Source organism: Sturnus vulgaris, chromosome 3 (assembly GCF_052056855.1).
Source record: "Sturnus vulgaris isolate bStuVul1 chromosome 3, bStuVul1.hap1, whole genome shotgun sequence".
Taxonomy (NCBI): domain Eukaryota; kingdom Metazoa; phylum Chordata; class Aves; order Passeriformes; family Sturnidae; genus Sturnus; species Sturnus vulgaris.
Genome location: NC_142245.1, coordinates 27947443 through 27966020, shown reverse-complemented (window position 1 = coordinate 27966020; position 18578 = coordinate 27947443). Strand labels below are relative to the sequence as shown.

At 38.5% G+C, this 18578-nt stretch overlaps 1 protein-coding gene across 2 annotated transcripts in view; it reads right to left on the bottom strand.

Moving 5' to 3' along the window:
• The window catches only part of PRKCE (protein kinase C epsilon), a 283897-nt gene that overhangs the window by 24837 nt on the left and 240482 nt on the right, over positions 1–18578 (bottom strand). For both annotated transcript variants that reach the window (XM_088161260.1, XM_014877250.2), the window contains exons 12-13: positions 3204–3342; positions 704–892 (exon numbers count right to left, since the gene is read on the bottom strand). In XM_088161260.1, the coding sequence (XP_088017386.1) occupies positions 704–892; positions 3204–3342 (328 nt within the window). The remainder of the gene's footprint in view (positions 1–703; positions 893–3203; positions 3343–18578) is intronic.

Here is an 18578-nt window from a genome sequence, read left to right as displayed (position 1 = left end):
CATTGTTTTGCTTTTAATTTTAGGACAATACTAGCACAGAAGGAAGAATTTATGTCAGTGTCATAGTAATGAATTACTTTATAAAGATAGCCTAAAAACTGAATTTGCCCAGTAGCACACATTGGCTGATTAAAAAAATTGGGGCATTTGGTGACACAAGTTGCTGTTAAGTCACCACTCATACAGAAAAATCCCAAATTACTAAAGTAAGACTGCCTATCATGTGAACTATAAAATAGAACATGTAAATAAAGGGCTTTCAACCCATCTTGATGACGGGGGAAGAAAGGCAAAGGACAGGAAATTTTGTAAGCGGGTTAAATACAAAACATTGTTTATTTAATTACGGAGTGCTTCTCCCGCTCTGCTGATGGGACTATGTGGCATATAAAGTGTCAAAGTGATAGCACAGCTCTAGCTGGTTGGGTTTTCCCTGAAACATGAGTCTGCAGTACACAGATTTATACAGGGTACAACTGCGTGGAATACAAACATTCTGTTCCTTTCCCACAAGCAGTGTAATTTATCCCAGGCCCCATTATCCTAATAGTGGCACTCTGAACTGTGCTTGAACTCCCAGTGGTGACTGCTCTCAACAACTTTCAGCAAATTCAGTTTTAATCAAGGAAAAAGAACCCAACAAACCAACCCTCCAAAAACCTATGAGGAGGAGGAGGAGGAAAGCAAGTAATGGAAGACTCACAGCTTTTAAAATGCTGACAGCTTCTTTACTGAGCCAGACTGGATACAATACATCATCATGAAGGATGGATTCAAAGAGATCATCTTCATTGTCAGCTTCAAAGGGGGGCTGTCCAGCCATCATTTCGTACATGAGAACACCCAGGGCCCACCAGTCCACGGATGGACCGTATTCTAGCTCCTGCAGGATCTAGCACAGAAAAAGAGATTGGATTGAAGAGACAAGTGAGACAACTGTCCCAGCTGCACATTTGCTGTTTAAACATGATACAGCCCTTCTATGCCCCAGTGCCTAAGCAGGACGGAATCACACACTGATTTCAGTGCCAGCAGGCAGGGTTTCTTACCCATGCAATTTGCACTAACACAGCTAAGTGTCAATGAGATGATGCTCCCAGAAGTACTGACAGAGTTTATCAGTCCCCTGAGTAAACGAGTTTTGCTTGTGAGCAAAAGAGCTGCATATCCTTCCAAGCTGTTTAATGCAGGTCACACTATAGAGGAAAAAAGATCACATATACAAAACAGACTGGTGGAAAATGTGAAACATTTCCTCGTCTCTATCTTGAACAAAACAAACTGTACCAGCTTCTAATGCTGCACAGAGATCATCTGAGAGATTTATTCTTGTCCTTTAGGTAGGGCTGGAGGAAGCCAAAAGCATTTTTGTTCAAGTTCCTTTTATAGCATTAAACCGCTGTACAATACATGGCTGTAGAACTCACTTTAATTGCAAGTGCTTTCAGGAAAAACTGGCTACAACTTCTCACGTGGCACAAGTTCAACCTTGTAGCAAATACATTTAGTGGTAAGTAATAGGTTAGCACCATGGAGTTTTATAGTAGCACTTGGTGTTAGAGAACTACTGTTGTACCAGGAACAAGTTGAATTTTTTGTCTCGTTTTCACTGGAAAGAATTTTGCAGTTTGGCTGCATTGGTTCAGCATGACAGGGAACCAGGGAAAGGGGAGTGGGTGCTTGCTTAAGATGAAGCTGGCTGCCTTAAAATGACTTGGAATGGCAACAAATCCACTAATTCCTTACACAACACTTAACAGTGCAGTGAGAAATCCTCTGGTGAACTGCTTGGGCTTATAGTGCTGTAGTTAGGAATCAAGACCATATAAAACCAAATTCAGTCTTAACATAAAAACAGAAATGAGTTTAACGTTTGGATGCACAGGTCTGGGTCCCAACCACATTTTTCACCGGAAGAAAATTGTATTTTATAGCCACCAAATACAGAAAATTAGATGCATACTTTTCAAGTGTTCTGGACACTCTTTGGAAATCAGGTACTTCTAAAGAAAAGGAAATTAAAACACATCACCACGGTACAAGAGAAATGGAGGCAGGAGCTAAACTTCTGCAATTAAGATGACAAATTGGAAGCCTCAGTAAAAGTTCATGGGTACTTATTATTGCTTTATTTTCAGTAATAATTTTCAAAGAATTTGTTAAAGGACTCAGTTAGTATAGTGAATCAGAAAAAAAATAATACAAAGCCAAAATTACCACACTGGTATTTATTTTCTTTTAATGCTGGAATATTTCTCAAACTCTGTGAGACATGCATTTATGTTATGATAGTTTCAAGATGATTCACACCTTATCAGTTGTGCTACCAAAGTTGGACAGCCATGAACATTTAACAGTATGGATTTATGATTATCTCTAATGAATAATAAATAACATTTTTCTCCACTGCAAATTTATGTTTGATGAAAGACAAACCAACAACACTTTTCCATTAAACCTGCACACTGAATCTTCAAGCAGAAAGATGCACAGGTTACTAACTCAACTGAGCAGACAAAGTCTGCCTAGAAGAATAAATGTTCAATATTAGTTCATTTGAGTCACTTTGAAATACACCTTGTAATATTAAAATCTAGGATATGAAAAAGCCACACTGCTCTCAACTGTTTCTTTTATCCAATGAACACCTTGAAAGGTTGCTAATATGCAGCTCTATATCTAGTTTCCATCTTTCTGTGCAAGTCTATGAAGTAGCACAAGCACAGTATCTTTCACTCACAGATATTTTAAATAAAGGAAAAATTATATTCCCGCAAGGGCGGTAGACAAAATGACACTAAACACATGGTTTCTTCTGTATGAATATGTTCTTTCAAACCTCACTAAAAAATAAAAATATTTTAATAACTACTAAAGATAACTAAGATTGCAATACTCAGTTGCACCTAGCACTTTAAAGGCTGCTAAAAATCATCATAATGATGCTGAGTCAGAAATGAACAAATTGAGAAGAGTAACTTTAATTTCAGGAAACAAATACTAGAAAAACCACTCCTGTCATCAGGGAATATGTGAGCAATAGAGCAACCATTTTCTGCAAGACTACCTAAGCACAACTGCAGCAGAATCTAGTCTGCATCTTAAATGCTTTCATCTACATGTAAAGAGTGTCTAAAATTACACATGTAACAGTCTGATGAATAAGAATATCTGTACAGTATTAGTGCAGTGCAAAGAAATACCTCTGGAGCTATATAGTCAGGTGTGCCACAAAATGTCGTGGTGGTCACTCCATTCAGAATCCCTTCTTTGCACATCCCAAAGTCAGCCAGTTTACAGTGGCCTTCTGCATCCAGAAGAATATTGTCCAGTTTCAGGTCCCTGAAATACAAAGACCTCTAATTAAATCCACTCTCAAATTTTGATCACGTGCTCTTGAATTTCATAACAAACTACAGAATTTGACAAATAAATGGTTTCCCAAACACCACTGTGAAACTATTCTTCACATGTGTGCATGAAAAATTGGTAGCAGTCACCAAGTAGACCTACTTAAAGGCAATAAAATAAAGAAGCAGGCAATTATGAGCATTTTGTAAGACTAAGTTTTTATTCTCTTTAGCTGCATGAAAGTAGAGCTTTTACGTATTCGAGGCAGCATCAGAAAAGTTTGCGAAAGATCTCAATTTCTTGTTTCCTACAGATCTATCATTCTGTCAATGTGAAATAGGTCAATGAAGCCATTCTGTATTTTTTGCATTAGCACTAAGCAAGGAGTACCAATTTATCCATACTCAAGCATATGATTTCAGTGAATAGGTATCTTCAAACTTGGATTACTTTGAATTTGATTCTTAATGTATAGTAGCAATTCAAAGTTCAGATCGCAACGAGAGGGATCAAAACCAAAATTCCCATCCTTGGGAGCACTATTTTCTGCAGCTTAAGCCTGCTCAAAAATATTTTCACAGGAATATTTTGCATTCATTGTTAAATCACATATCTTAGCAGCTTTTTCTGATCACTTGTACAAACGTCTTTGTGTCAAAACCACACAATTGTCTGCTTATTAAATTGGGTCAGGTCAAAAAAAGGTTGAGAAAAGAATATCCACCTTTCCTGTCTTGCCCTCTGCACATTTTCTAAATATACCATTGATGGTTATTACATGTTCCAACACAATAGGTTCTAGGTACCATTTAACTTACCTGCCACTTGCCTTAGACTTAATTACAAAAGGATCTGGAAAGTCAGGGCATAAAAGAACCCTAACTTGCAAGAACTGCACACCCCCCTCCACCCCAATTAAAACCTCTTCATCATAAAATAAAGGCAAAAAAATCCCACTTATATTGGATATGTATCAAAACAAAAAAGACATTTAATTTTTATATTTCTGTCTAGGCTTTCAGGTATCTCTGATGTATATTAAATATATGTAGACATAAAATAGATATATGTATATAAATATATCTATATTGTATTGTAGGCATGAATGCATAGAGAGGTGAGAATCAAAAGCAGAACACATGCCTTTAGGTGAATTTATCAGCACTTTCTGATCAGAATCCTTTTTCCTAGAATAATTAGACAAATTTCCTTAGGTTGAATTGATGAAAAATAAAAAAGGTAGTGTGTGTGTAGGCAAGTTCCAAATCAGAGAAGAGGAATAAAATCCCATGCCAGCCTCTGTAAATGAATTTCACCCCAAAAGCCTATGAAAAGATGCAGTTTTTTTTTTTAATATCCTTTATGCCAACAAATTTGACCTGAGTGAGAGATGAGAAGTCTTCACCTTACTCAGAGAATTTCTTCCAGAGAAATATCTCCCTATCAGATCTCAGCCTTCAGAACCACAGGCACCAAACATGGTGGAAGCATTTATGCACATTAATTGATTAAACAGCCCTTCAAAGGCTGCAGTATGTTAAGAGTTTTTGTAGACATATCCAAGGCTAAAGTATGCTGGGATTTCCCCAGAAATGCTCTTTTCTGCTTCTCACACCAATTTCAGTAGGTGGATTTTACTTTGTTTTTTTTTCTTCTGACACTTGTTAAACATTTTTTAACATGCTGGCCCAAATATTCTTCAAGCAGGCACACAGACCAACATAAAAATCAGCTATTTCTGGGACACACTGGACTTGCTACTCAAGGTTTGCATAATCATTACACATCTGCAATGATACATCTATAAATCAGATACTGGGAAGCACTGGAGGATTTACTGTGGATGTAGAGATAAGCTGCGTTATGGACACATTACCAAGTGCTTTGTGCATATGAAAGAAGTCTGACATAGCACAACAAAGTCATATTTACCTCAGGAACAGTAAAATCACTGTCTCCTACATAAACTAGCTTTGTCAGATATGGTTTATGTGGCTGAAGTGTACTCTGGCTGTAGAAATGTTTATTGCAAGCAATATGCCCTACATCACACTTCGCTATCTCTGGATCAGCTGCTCTGCTCTCGCTGGTCCTCAGTGGTCACCCATGTATGGCCCCTTGGAGCAGATGGCATATTTCATCATTCCTTAAGGTCATTAATTCCAGCAGTTCCTAAACAATCCAAGATCAAGCTGCCTGCAACATAACCCCCTACATATAACCATTTAAACCCTTAAATAATCACCCCTTCCTACCTCTGGAAAGCGACTTGCAAGAATTCTCCAACATAATGCCAGGGCAAACAGATATCCACAGCTCTGTATCTCCCCCACAAGAAGTCAAAGAAATAAAACAAAGCTCCCTGTTTCCCTCCTTCAAAAGGCACAAAAACCATGTGCCTTCCCAAAACTGCTCCTTCAGTGAATTGCAAGCACACGATAAAAAGACCTGCATTCAAACAGGACTATAGGAACATCAAATATAATGTGATTATTAGGGAAAGGCTCTTGCAGATTGGAGAAGGAAACAAAATTGTAGCTGTAGCTTTTAACCTTCCAATTGCAGTGTTATCTTGGATGTTCCTTAACTAAGGAAGAATACAAGCTATATTTCAAGAAGTCAAGATGTTCAGATAAAGAAATCAAAGTATAATTATATTTGATGTAATCTTGGAACCCCACTTACAGGCACTATCACAAGAGACTGTTAGAAAGAAGATCATAATACATATAATTATGATAGGAACTGAAGAAAATTGAGAAGCTGCTTAGAAAAATGGATCCACTCTTATTAAGTGTTTTCAGTATTGTTTATGAGAAGACTCTTAAATTATATCTTAACTCTGATTGCAGGACTTCCCTATGCAGGTAGGTGACACATTGGAGCTGTTAGGACCTAAAGTAATTTCACTTTTATTTAATGCCATCCATATGATAGCCATGGATTTGAATGGAGATATAGTCAATAATCTAGGAAACTCCTAAGCTAAGAAAAACCTCAACAGCAATAAAACACTAACAGTAAGACACCACATAATGGATAAGGATGAGATACCATTCTCTTTATTTCCTTAAGGATTTGTGTAATACACAGAAATTAGCAATAAAAAGTTAACTTGACAGCGGAAAAACAGAACAAACAGAGCCAAGAGAAAACTAGGAAGAGTCTAATTATTAAATTCTGACTACCTGTAAAGAATGACAATGAAATTGTAAGCGTATCTGTGAAAACACAAGTCAATTTAACTTCTTTACCATTTACCAAACTATAATCTTTCTTGACAGAAAAAAAAAAATCTGGGACCCCTTTATCAAGCCAGAACAGCGCAGTGAAGCCTATAAGCCTCTTCAAAACTCTATTGAAGGCACTGAGGACATCAGCTTAATTACTCACGCAATAATGAAATGTAATACCAGTAGATTTGTGCTATCACAAAGTGCACCTAAGTTTCAAAAGAAATTTGGAAGAGGCTAAAACAACAGCAGTATGACTCCCATCAAAGTACATATGGGAGGTTAAAAGGTAAGCTGGGAGTCTGCCAAGGTGCCAAATTCATAGCTAGCCCACAAGATTATCATAGTCCATAAAAGTGCTTGCACTAAAATCATTCTGTCAATTTACAGTTGCCAGATTAAAAAAAAAAAAAAGAAAAAGAGCCAGGAAAATTCTTCCCCAAACCAAGAAACCTCACCAAATCCCTCTAATTATGCAACTTTGGAAGAAGAAATCTCAGTTAACTAAATAAATATGAGAGTAGGAATAGATAATGTGCCTCATAGGAAAAAAACCCAAAACCCAATAACCAAAACATACAGAGAAAAGGAAACATATAAAAAATTAAGAGAAAAAGTAAGAGAAAAAGAGTTGTCAGGGAAGCTTGTCCTTCCAGAACAGTAGCCTCACCGAAAAAAAAACTAAAACTTTAACTTTTAGACCTAAAAAACCTAAAACTTTAACTTTTAGACCTGTATTTGCCCAGAACTCTTCCAAGAAACAGCCAGCTCTTCTACTCCTTCAGAAGTAAAGTACACAGCCATATCTGGAATGTAAAATAATTGTCTGTACAGATTTTTCCATTCTGTCCATTCTGTCTTTTATTTGTTTCCCGGACTTAGTGCCAGTTTTCTACCTCTGAATCAGAACATACCAAATAATACAGTGTCAGATAGCTCAATGACAAAGGTCTATTAAATTCTTCTTTTTCTCATTTTGCATTCTCTTTGTAGCAAGTAAGAAAGTAATCTGTGTCTGACAAAATGAGTTCCTACAACCTGAGTAATTAATTACATGCAACTGCAAACAACCTAACCAGTTAAGCCAGGAGAGTGCTCAAATTTCTTGAATGCAGCAATGCTACATTAAGCTGTTTCTCTCCTTTGTTTTTTTGCCAAGATACTTTTTAGAGTCACTTCAGTTGACTTGAGCAGTCATTGGATGAAATGTTGTGGGTTGGTGTTTTTTCTCCCTTTTCTTTTTTTTTTAGAGGTGGGGCAGGTTTTGTTCTGAGAAAGCTTTATACAGAAATTTAAGCCTTGGTCCCTACTTTTGCATACCTGCCAGCATCACAATCACATCAGAAGTTGGAATGATTGGCAGTATTTCAAGAAAGAATCAGGATTATGAGTTAGGTTTGTGCAAGTTGGAACAGAAGAGCAGGCTGACTACAGGTAACCTGTGCAAAAACTTCTGTGATGCTCATTCCTTCCTCCACACTCGAGTGCCATGAGACACTGAGTGCCTTGGCTTCATCCAAAGGCTCACTGCATGAGTATTTCATAGCACTGGGTTCTTAAAGTCCAAATCCCACCAGGAGCCAGAGGGGTAAGCATCTTGTGTGAGTGGCACTGTGTCACTTAGATAACACAATTTTCTTGTTGAAAGTAAGGCGGTTAAATAATCAAGATGGGTTCGGACCAGTAAAATCAGAAAGTCTGCCAAACATTAGTAACAGTAGCCTTTCAACACAGTGAACAGCAGTGACTAAATAAATACATATTTGAAGAACAAGATCAAGCAGCTGAGAAATATGATCACAAACTGGCAAGCAACCACTTTACAGTGGCCACTTTGCCACTTCTACTCTGATTGAGCAACATTTCACAGAATGAAGCATAATAATTATTATGTACAAATAAAAACATTGGAAGTGGGAATATATATTTGTAAGGTAAAAGTTAAATTAAGGATTGTACCTTACTAAATATCTATAGAACATCAACATTCAGAAAGAATTGAAAGCAACAAAATCCTGAAGTATGGAACTACAGAACAACCACTTTTTTGGTGACTTTCAACTGCAATAAAACTTTTCAATAGTGTATTTGAAACCACTACCATTGTTCCCCTGCATGGGAAAATCACATCCTCTCTGCAGGCTTTAAATAGACAAACTGTTCACACAAGAAACCACAGAAGGTAAAAAGGAAACTTCATACAACAACATGGAAAAGCATCAGAATCATTCTCTAGTTAGTAGTGTTACTGAAATTCATAACTGAAGACAATATGATCATTATAGCAATTAGAATTTCAACAATGTTATTTTTTATCTGTTTAATTAAGGTAAGAATTCTATATTCCTAGAATTACTCTCTTAGTTACTCAGTGATATCCAAGTTGCTTTTGAGACAAAGATGCTCACCTACAACATCTCATGTCTCTCATGTACCCAGCACAAATTTCCTCTTTGGTGTCCTCAAAATACTGATAAGTAATGTATTAGGTTACAATTCTAATCAAGGTGAAATTATATATAGAACTAATCAGAAAACATAAAGGAAAGTCAACAATTTAAAAGTTCTGTTGTTAGCATCTTTAGTGATTAGATCTCACCAACTAAATCTCAGTTTCCATACATAAACAGAACAGGACAGATAGATTATGGGATTGTACTTGCAGAATGGATTCTTTTGTTGCTCTAAGTATTTTAGTCACAACCCATCAGCAACCCTCTGCAACAGATCAGTGATAAGTGGGAAAACTCAAACCATACCTACTAAGAAAACACAAACTAGTAGTATATTTTTCCCATTTGCAAACTTCTAAGGGCAAGAAGGAGCCCATAGTTTCTGAGGTTACTGAGCATAAACAGGCAGTAATTGCAGTGTCATTGGGTATTAGGTTCTACAAGTGACCTCTCTTATCTATGGAGTAAAAAATAGGGGACACACTGGAGTGTTCACACTTGTGAGTGAATTCATGACTGTAGAGCAGAGAGGAAGTAGGGGAATACCTGAGTGAGACCAACAGTGAGAAAAAGATGGTTCTGCTGCTTTTGTTGTTGTCGGATATCTCAGTTTTGCCTGTGATTAAGTGAAAGTCTTGGAATTTCTCTGCTTTCTTTTTATATTGATCCATTAAGCAATTACTGAATTTATCACACACAGTTTTCGTCACTGTTACATTACTTGATATCATCAAAAAATAAAGATAATATAAAACACAGAGCAGAGTCATTAATATACAGAAGAATCTGCTGTGCAGACATGAAAACTGCTACTTTCCAGTGTCAAGTTTGGAATACAGTGAATCCACATTATTTTGATGTGTATCAGTGTGTATAATTGCTACTGGCAGATGAATTACTACCATAGACTTGGTTTCAAATAAAGCCAGAGATACCATAATTCATTTTCATCTAAGAAAACAGTGATAGTTCAGACAGCAGGCAAGACATAAATGTGAAGTGTTGACTTTAATGTGACCATAATGACATTCTCTTGTCAGGTATGTTTACTTTAAAAAATACACACCTTTACTTTCCTTATATAACACAACATCCACCATCCTGCCATTTGCACAAATTATTTGTGCACTAAGGGGTAGCAGAGATGGGAGTTTGCTATCTACCCACGAAAGACATCAGAGGGAGATAAACACATTATCACTGTCTATGGCTCTGTAAGCCCTCATTGCTACAACACAGAAGTGAGGCTTGCAGATGTATAACATCACCTCTCCAGCAGTGCCCACCATTGAGAAACCTTTCAGGTCAGCAAGGTCCCAAGATAGAAGAGAAGGCTGTGCCTATTATATGGTCCTAACTGTTTACTGATGTCTTAATGACATATTGAACAAAGGTTTAATATTCATTTCCAGCAGCTTAAGGAAACCAATTACTTTTATAATAGCTGAAAAACATTTTCTTTAAAATAATTTCTTTATATGGCTTTCTACTGGCTTTGACCATAACTTTATTACAATTGTCGGTAGCAGCTTAGGACATTATTCTGCCTGATCTGCTTATCTTATTATGCTGGGTTTCCTTTAAATAATGTGCAGGCAAATAAATACATTCTACTTAACAGTTTTCCTTTGTATGACTTTTCCTTTCTTATTATTTTCACATTTTTATTTGTGAACCTAAGTTAAATATGTACAAGTTCAAATATGCATTATGTAAAACATTCTCTAAAGTTGGCTAAGCACAGAAGGGAGTGGTCTCTATTTCTCTTTCAAGAGAAGGTTGCCTTAGCATTCACATCATGTTACTTTATAAACCTCATCCTTCATGACTCCCACACCTGGGAATGCAACAATTTTTCCATGGGTCTGAGATAGGAATGTGATATAGCACTACAATGCTGCCTCTTGACTTAGCTTTCTGCCAAAGACTTGATTTAGACAGGCTTTTTGTAGGATGCCAGTGGCAAATCTCCCTTTCCATGGCCCATAGGCCTGGAATTTTTGTACCAAATAAGAACTGCCACAAATGGACCTGGCTTCATATTAAGCCTATTACACAGGACAAACAACCTGCCTCAGAAACTTGCAGTTAAACTAGATACCAAATTATTTTCCCATTTTGTAAGGCTTCTTGAGATTTTACAAACCCTTTGTGTTTCTCTCTGGGTGAAAACACAAACTGTTCAGAGCTTTTTGTGAAAGTAAGGTGAACAGCCCCAGCCTGGTGCTCCAGCCAGGAACTGGGGGCTGAGTTGCCTGCAGGTCCTGGTGCCCCCACCATGCCAAGTGTCCCAATATTAAAGCTACCAGTAGTTCCCCCAGGGATTTTCTTCCTTCATTCTCACTCTCTCTACTTCAGTTTAAACCACTGTTTTCTTACTTATTCCTTGAAAATTTCAGCTGAAAAATTCTTAACTGGCTCTGCATATTCAGGGTGGAAACAATGGGGTGAAATCTGTCCTACTGCTAATGATATTTACTGTTTCAGCCTCCACTCCAAAGCCCATGTGTTAAGTCATTGCTAAATATGTAATGTGATAAACCTTGTCCTCACTGACACCTTGGTGATCTCACTGAAGACAAGAGAGATCCCCAGGCTTAGCCAAGGACTGACTCAAACTGTGGTATGCTACTCTGTGAGGTTCAGTGCTCTTATTTTTGTATCTCAAGTAACACAAAAATAAGATTGTGTATTATAACAATAGGCTAGGTGGAGCGCAAACTAAAAGTGCCTACTATGTATATCCATAATCCTTTTAGAGAAAACAATACTTAATCATTATTTGGTAAAACCACTTGATGAAAGACAGTGAAAGAACAGTGAAAGGAAGTGAAGCTAGAAAAGCTTGTTAGATCAAGTTTTGAAAACTCAGTTCTGAAAAATGTTACCAGAACCTTAGAAAGCAAATTTATCAGTAGACACCTTAATGAAGTTTGGATCTGCTCAAAGTTTTTCTTTGAGCAAAGGCAATGTTGCTTTTCTTCTTCTTTTTTTTCCCTCAGTGACCTTAGTAGGTAGGATGACAAAATCATTATCATTTGAACAACAACAGAATACAAATCATGCAAGCAGAAAGAAAAGTGCACTTGCATTTCGGGCATGCGGTTTCTGTGTCTAACCAAAAAAAGACTGAAATTCTCTCTTCGCTTTCCAGCTTTTGACCGAAGCTTTCTTATACAGAGTAAGAAAATATGAAGCAAAAAATTGCATGTATATCTAGGTAGCATTTTGCATTTCTGTAGCAGTCTTCACTGAGCTATCTCAGCAATGAATCCTTGTAAGTTAATAACCCACAACAAGGATCTTTAACTTATACAGGAAAAACAGAATTAAAATATATATTCCATCAATTTTCAAAATTTACCTTAAACATGAATGTAACTAGAGCTCTGAAACATTTTGTTCTGGTTTATATTTTCTATCCTGTATTTTGCAGGATTCTGACTAGATTTGTGTCATAGGAGGTTAATTGAGGTACCACGATTTGCCCCAGGTCCCTCCATGGCCATCTCCACAGATATATTCCAGCAGATGATCCACAGAACATGTGGGTTGCACAGCTTCCTAAAGCAGTCTGTCCTACTCCACTGACTGTAAATGTTCTCCAGAAGAAGCAGGATCCTGATTTGGAAGCTTCAGTTGTGTTCCTAAAGTTCGGTGAGATGAATCTGAGCCTTTTGAATGTACTAAGTGTACATTCAGTATAGGCTGCTTCCTGGCTTCCTTTATTCCAGATAGAGATTTAATTCAAATTAGTTCTAAAACTTCAATTTTTGTAGTTGAAAGTCAAGCAAAGGCAGATTTCTTAAAAAGACCTGTATTTATTTGTCTTCTCAGTCATGGTAAAATTGCCACACACAATTTTCTACGCTTTTAAGTTATGTCCTCTGCTTTTTTTCCCACTTAGGTCACATGGAGCTCTCCTGTGCAAAAACTCCCTACATGCATATCCATCAAAAAGCCAGACATCTAATTCCTCTGCTTTGACACACAAAATAAAAGGCTCCAAAGTATTATTCTACATTGTTTCAGGCACACATAGAGTGTATTCTGAAAAAAAAAACCCAACAAACCAGAAGAAAAGCTGCTACTGTAATCAGGCATGATTGAAGGCATTTCCTGTATTTTGCTATCAAACCAGTTGTTTTTTCCATTACATACTAAGTGAACTTTAGTAAGGTCAAGACACCAGAGAAAAACAGGATCAGAATATCTTTAATCAACTAAAGTTGAGTACTTTAGTCTCTCTTTCAGTTGTTTAGCTCTGGATCTTATCCGACATCTCCCAGAAAATTTCTTCCTTAAATCACAGATACATAAACCAGGTCAGTTTGAATTTATGATTTAGCCAGTTGTTTTCAATGGCATTTAACTTGTTAGCCTTACACTTCCCCTAGCCTAAAGGTCAATCAACCTCATGCTGTGTAACAAGACTAATATTATTTTAATATGATATAAGTCCAACAGGGGAGATGGGTTTTCATTCCCAATAACAATACTGTGCAAAAAAACTTCCCGTGCTGGAAGCCTATCATTTCCACCACGATGACTATTAAGATCAAGTGTAAGTTCTGAAATTACTATTAAATGAAAGTTAAAGCTGCCACAGCAGCAGATGAATTTGATCCAATCTTATATATTGTTATCCTGCTGTCACACTAAATGCAGATTACTTTAAGGTGTATATAACCCCCTGTCCTGTGCTCTGACCCTATTATTTTTGTAAAGAAAAAGTCTTTATCTTCCATGAATGCCAGATGACATTTTCCTTGTTAATGTAATACAAATGTCAACACCTGCCTCGGAAATGACCAGTACCAAGGATATTGTTGACTGACTGAAGAAGGGAAAACCAGGCTGTGCTAAACCCAGCAATTCTACAGAGAAAGCTTCTGATGCTTCCAGCCATATGGAACTACCAAGGGAAGGGGCTTCAATATGGGTGGTAGGTTGCAACAAGAGCCTAGACCTTTCTTCCATAGAAAAGGTGACCTATCAAAGACAAGCACAAGCTGATGATCTGTTGCATCAGGAGTGCCAGGAAACAGTTAAAAGGCTGTGCAGCATTAGAGGTGCTGAGATGGAGTTAGATAGGTGGTTTCTTTAGTGGACACCACAGACAAGGAGGCACCTTGGACTCTGGTGATGACCAAAAGCAGGGCTCTGCTTCATTCCCCACCCTCCAGCATTCCCACCAAAAACACATACGAAGTCTGAACAGCTGTAGACACTTATGAGGAGCAAGGTGTGCAAGGAGAAGGTGCACTGGCAGCATGCAGTGGAAAGAAATGATGCAGACTCATAGTGGGTGACTCTTTGTTAAGGGGCACTGAGATGCCCATCTGCCAGCCTGATAGCCACTGGAGGTGTGCTGCATTCCAGGAGCTAAGGTCCAGGATGTTGCTGAGAGGGTGCCACGAATTGTCATGAACACACAATATCCTCCCATTGCTACTCTTCCATATAGGCACAAATGACAGGCAGGCTGGAACCTGGGCCACAAGGGAAGTCTACAGAACCCTGAGAGGGCAAGCAAAAGGTATTGGTGTACAAGTCATCTTTCCTTCTGTTTTACCACTTGGGAGAAAAAGATGAAGCCAAAAATAGATGCATAACGCAAATCAACTTCTGGCTTTGTGGCTGGTGCAGTCGTGAGGGTTTTGGTTTATGACAAATGGACACTCTTCAATGACTCTTAGTGTGTCAGGGAGAAATGGGATCCACCTGTCTAGAAGGGAATCTTTGGTAGCAAGCTGGCTACCGTGGCGAGGCGGGTTTTAAACTGAAGGACTGAGCAGGTGGGGTCCAAAGTGGCAATGCTCATGCCATTGCAGCCAAGTGGGGAAAAAGCCAGGCCAACCTGAGCAGGGACAAACGCTCCTTAGCTGCCTTCCAAGATGAGGAACAAAAGACCAACCAACCATCTCAAGTGCATGTACACCAATGAATGCAGCCTGGGGAACAAACACATGGAAGCAGAGCTCTGTGCCCAGTCAGAAAGTAGGAATAACTGAAACATGGGACAACTCATAGGACCATGATGGATGGCTGTCACATAAAGACAGGCAGGGAAGAAAATGAGCATCATGCCCTGTGTTAAGCAGAAGCTTAAATGTATAGAAGTCAGCTATGTTGATTGTGGAAGCCCTATTGAATTCCTTTGGGTCAAAATCAAAATGGTTGTCTCCAATGGAGATCACAGAGTAGGCACCTGCTACTGACCTCCCAGTCAAGAAAATAAGACTAAAAAAAGCAATATTTGTGTTATTTAAAGCAACCTTTAGGTCAACAGAACCTGACTCCCAAGGATGACTTCAACTACCTGTAGATTTGTTGGAAAAACAATTCAGCAGCTCACGTATCATCCATCCAGTTCCTGGAATGCACAGAGAACTGCTTCCTCATACAAACATTAGATATGCCAACCAGGAATGAGGCACTGCTGGGCTTGCTACTTGCAAACCAAGAAAACCTGCTTTATAATATCTTCATCAGTGACAGCCTTGGCTGCAGTCATCACCTTATTGTTGGACACTGGGATCTGGCTGAGCATGCTGAAGCTTAGTACTAAGGGAAAGGTCTTAGATTTTAGAAAATTCAAAATTCAGCTTGCACAGGGGTCAGTTAGGAGGGATTCCACCGGAAGCTTCCATGGACAAGAAAGGAACTAAGATAGCATGTTTCAAGCATGTTTTCCTGGAAATACAAAGCTAATTCATCCACTTTAAAGGTATGGAAAGTTGACAGAGCAAGAGGTTTCCTTTGGCTTTGTGAACTTCTGAGTCTGCTTCAAAAGAGAAGTGTACCAGAGATGGAAAAGTGGATGAACATCCATTAAGAAATACGAGGGCATTGCCAGGGTGTGCACAGATGAAGTTTAAAAAGCAAAAACTCAGACTGAGCTGAAACTGGAGAGAGATGTCAAAAAACACAAGAAAGGGTTCTTCAGGTACCTAAACAACAAGAAGGAATAGAAGCAAAAAATTGTCCTGCTGTTAAACAGCAAAGGCTAATTAGTCATCAACACTGAAAATGCAGCGGTGCCCAAAATTTTCTTCACCTCTGTCTTCATCAGCACTGCTGGGCACCTAGTCTTGGGAACAAGAATCCACATTGATGAAAACATCCATCCACTGTCAGTGAAGGAGGAGTTGGTGTGTAAAGTATTACAGGAGCTTGACCCCTACAAATCACTGGGGCCTGACAATATCCACCCCAGGGTGTCAAGGAAGCTGGCTGCTCTCCATAATCTTTGAGAAATCATGGTGAACCCAGAAGACTGGGATCAGTCAACCCCATCTATAAGAAGGGCTAAAGGGAGGATCCAGAAAATTACAGGCTCATCAGTCTTAACTTTCAGGTCCTGGGAAAGTTATGAAACAAATCCTCCTGGGGCTATCACAAGTCAGATGAAGCACATGATTAGGAAAAGCTGTAATGGATTAGCCGAAGGCAAATTGTATGTGACAAACCCGATGGCATTCAATGACAGAGTAATCTGCTCAGTTAAAGTGGGGCGAGTGGCAGACATTGTTAACTTGCATTTTGACAAGGTTTTGAATATGGCTTCCCACAGCTTCCTCCTAGAGAAACTGATGTGGTACAGCCTGGATGAGTCAGTGTGGCTCAGGACACAGCAAGAGTGCTGGTAAACAGTTCCTTGTAGAACTGGCAGCTTGTCACAAGTGAGGTGTCCCAGGGATCAATCCTGGTCTCAGGGCTGTTTAATATTTTCACAAGTGATCTGTACGATGGGATCAAGTGTACCCTGACCAGGACTGATGTCAATACCAAACTGAGTGGGGAAGTGGACATATTGAAAAAAGAACCACCCTGCAGGAAGGTGGATAGGCTGGAAGAGTGAGGTAACATTACAAAACTCAACAAAGACAAGTGTAAGGTTTTGCACCTGGGGAAACATAATCCAGGAGTGGAGCATCAACTGGTATCTACCCAGAGAGGGAACAGCTCTGTGGAAAGAGATCTGGTGGCCCTGGTGGACAACAAGCTCAGTGTGAGTGAACAATATGCTGCTGCTGGAAAGAAAGCACACAGGACACTGGGTTGCATCAACAAGGGCACCACTATAAAGATTACCAAAGGACTGAGAATCCTGCCATATGATGAAAGCTCAGAGAACTGGGCTGCTCACCCTTCAGAAAAGAAGGTTCACTGGAGACCTTATCACTGTATTCCAGTATTTAAAAGGAACAAAGAAGTTAGATACTCATTTTTTACAAGAAATCACATGAAGAAAAAAAAAAAGACCATACATTATTACTGAAAAGGTTCCCATTAGACACAAGAAGAAAATTTTTCACAATGGGAAAAATCAGGCATTGAAATAATTTCCCCGGTGAAGTGCAGGATCCCTCAACATTGGACACTCTTAAGATTCATCTGGAGAAGGGGCTGGGCCATCTGTCTAGACAGTGATGGTCCCTGGGTCCCCTTCCCACCTGACATGCTATCACTCGATGATTCCCAGTAGCTACAAAGAAAACTTGTGCTTTGGTCCAGTTCTGTTACCTAAATGAGAAGTCCAGGCTGCCTGAACGCTGTGATAAGACTAAGAGGAACCTTATTATCCACCTGCTGAACACAGATACAAGTAATGAAAGCTATTCAGTGCTAATACAGATTATCTTCTTAATTCTGATAAGGATGTTTATTAAAAGAAAACTAATGAAAAGAAATCACCATTTCTCAGGGAAGGAACCAGACCGTCAGCCTACTCCAAGATGAGAACACACAGCAAAGATGAAGAGCTTGTAAAATATTACAATCTGCTGGTAAAAGTTAGCACAAATCTTTTACATCCTTAACAATGCCCATTTTGTGTTTCTATCTGGAATTGAACCTATTGGTTCCCTGCATGAATTGAATTGGTCTTCTTTTTCTTCCATTCCTTTGAAAAAACACTATATACACTCTGCAAAATTTAAGGAAGATGTCTTAAAAAAGAAAAAAAAGAAGAAGAAAATATTTTAATCTAGCAACCACAACACAGGACATACAATAAAATGGCCAAACTCAGGTGATTGGAAGCATATCCTGAGAAAGCCATTGATGCACCAGCATAAGCCAACAAACATTTCCGTGCCTTTTCTATACTAGCCAATGTCCTCTGTAAGTTTATGAAGCCCAGAAAGTGTAAAGGAGGTTTTTACATAAAATGTTTCTTTTTATAAAAGAAACTAATTGATAGGAATCCTCTTCCCTATGTTCCCAAGGGTGTCCTTAGCAGGGAACAAACATAGCTCCCAGCAGTAAGTGGACTCTTGTTAAGCTCCATATCATGTTACCATGGAGAAAAATGCTTTCTTATTCAGAAAAGAAAAACTCTGCAGTGAACTTTTGTACAGACACTTATTTTTCCAACCTCACTTTGGTCTTTTTATGGAAAGCCTTTCCACAGTGGTGCCTGTAATATTACACAGAAAGGACTAAATAAATTATATAGCATAAATGAAATGATGTAACACAGCAAGAACGTTGCTTCCAGCAAAATATTTACTTATATGGAATCACTAGAAGAAAG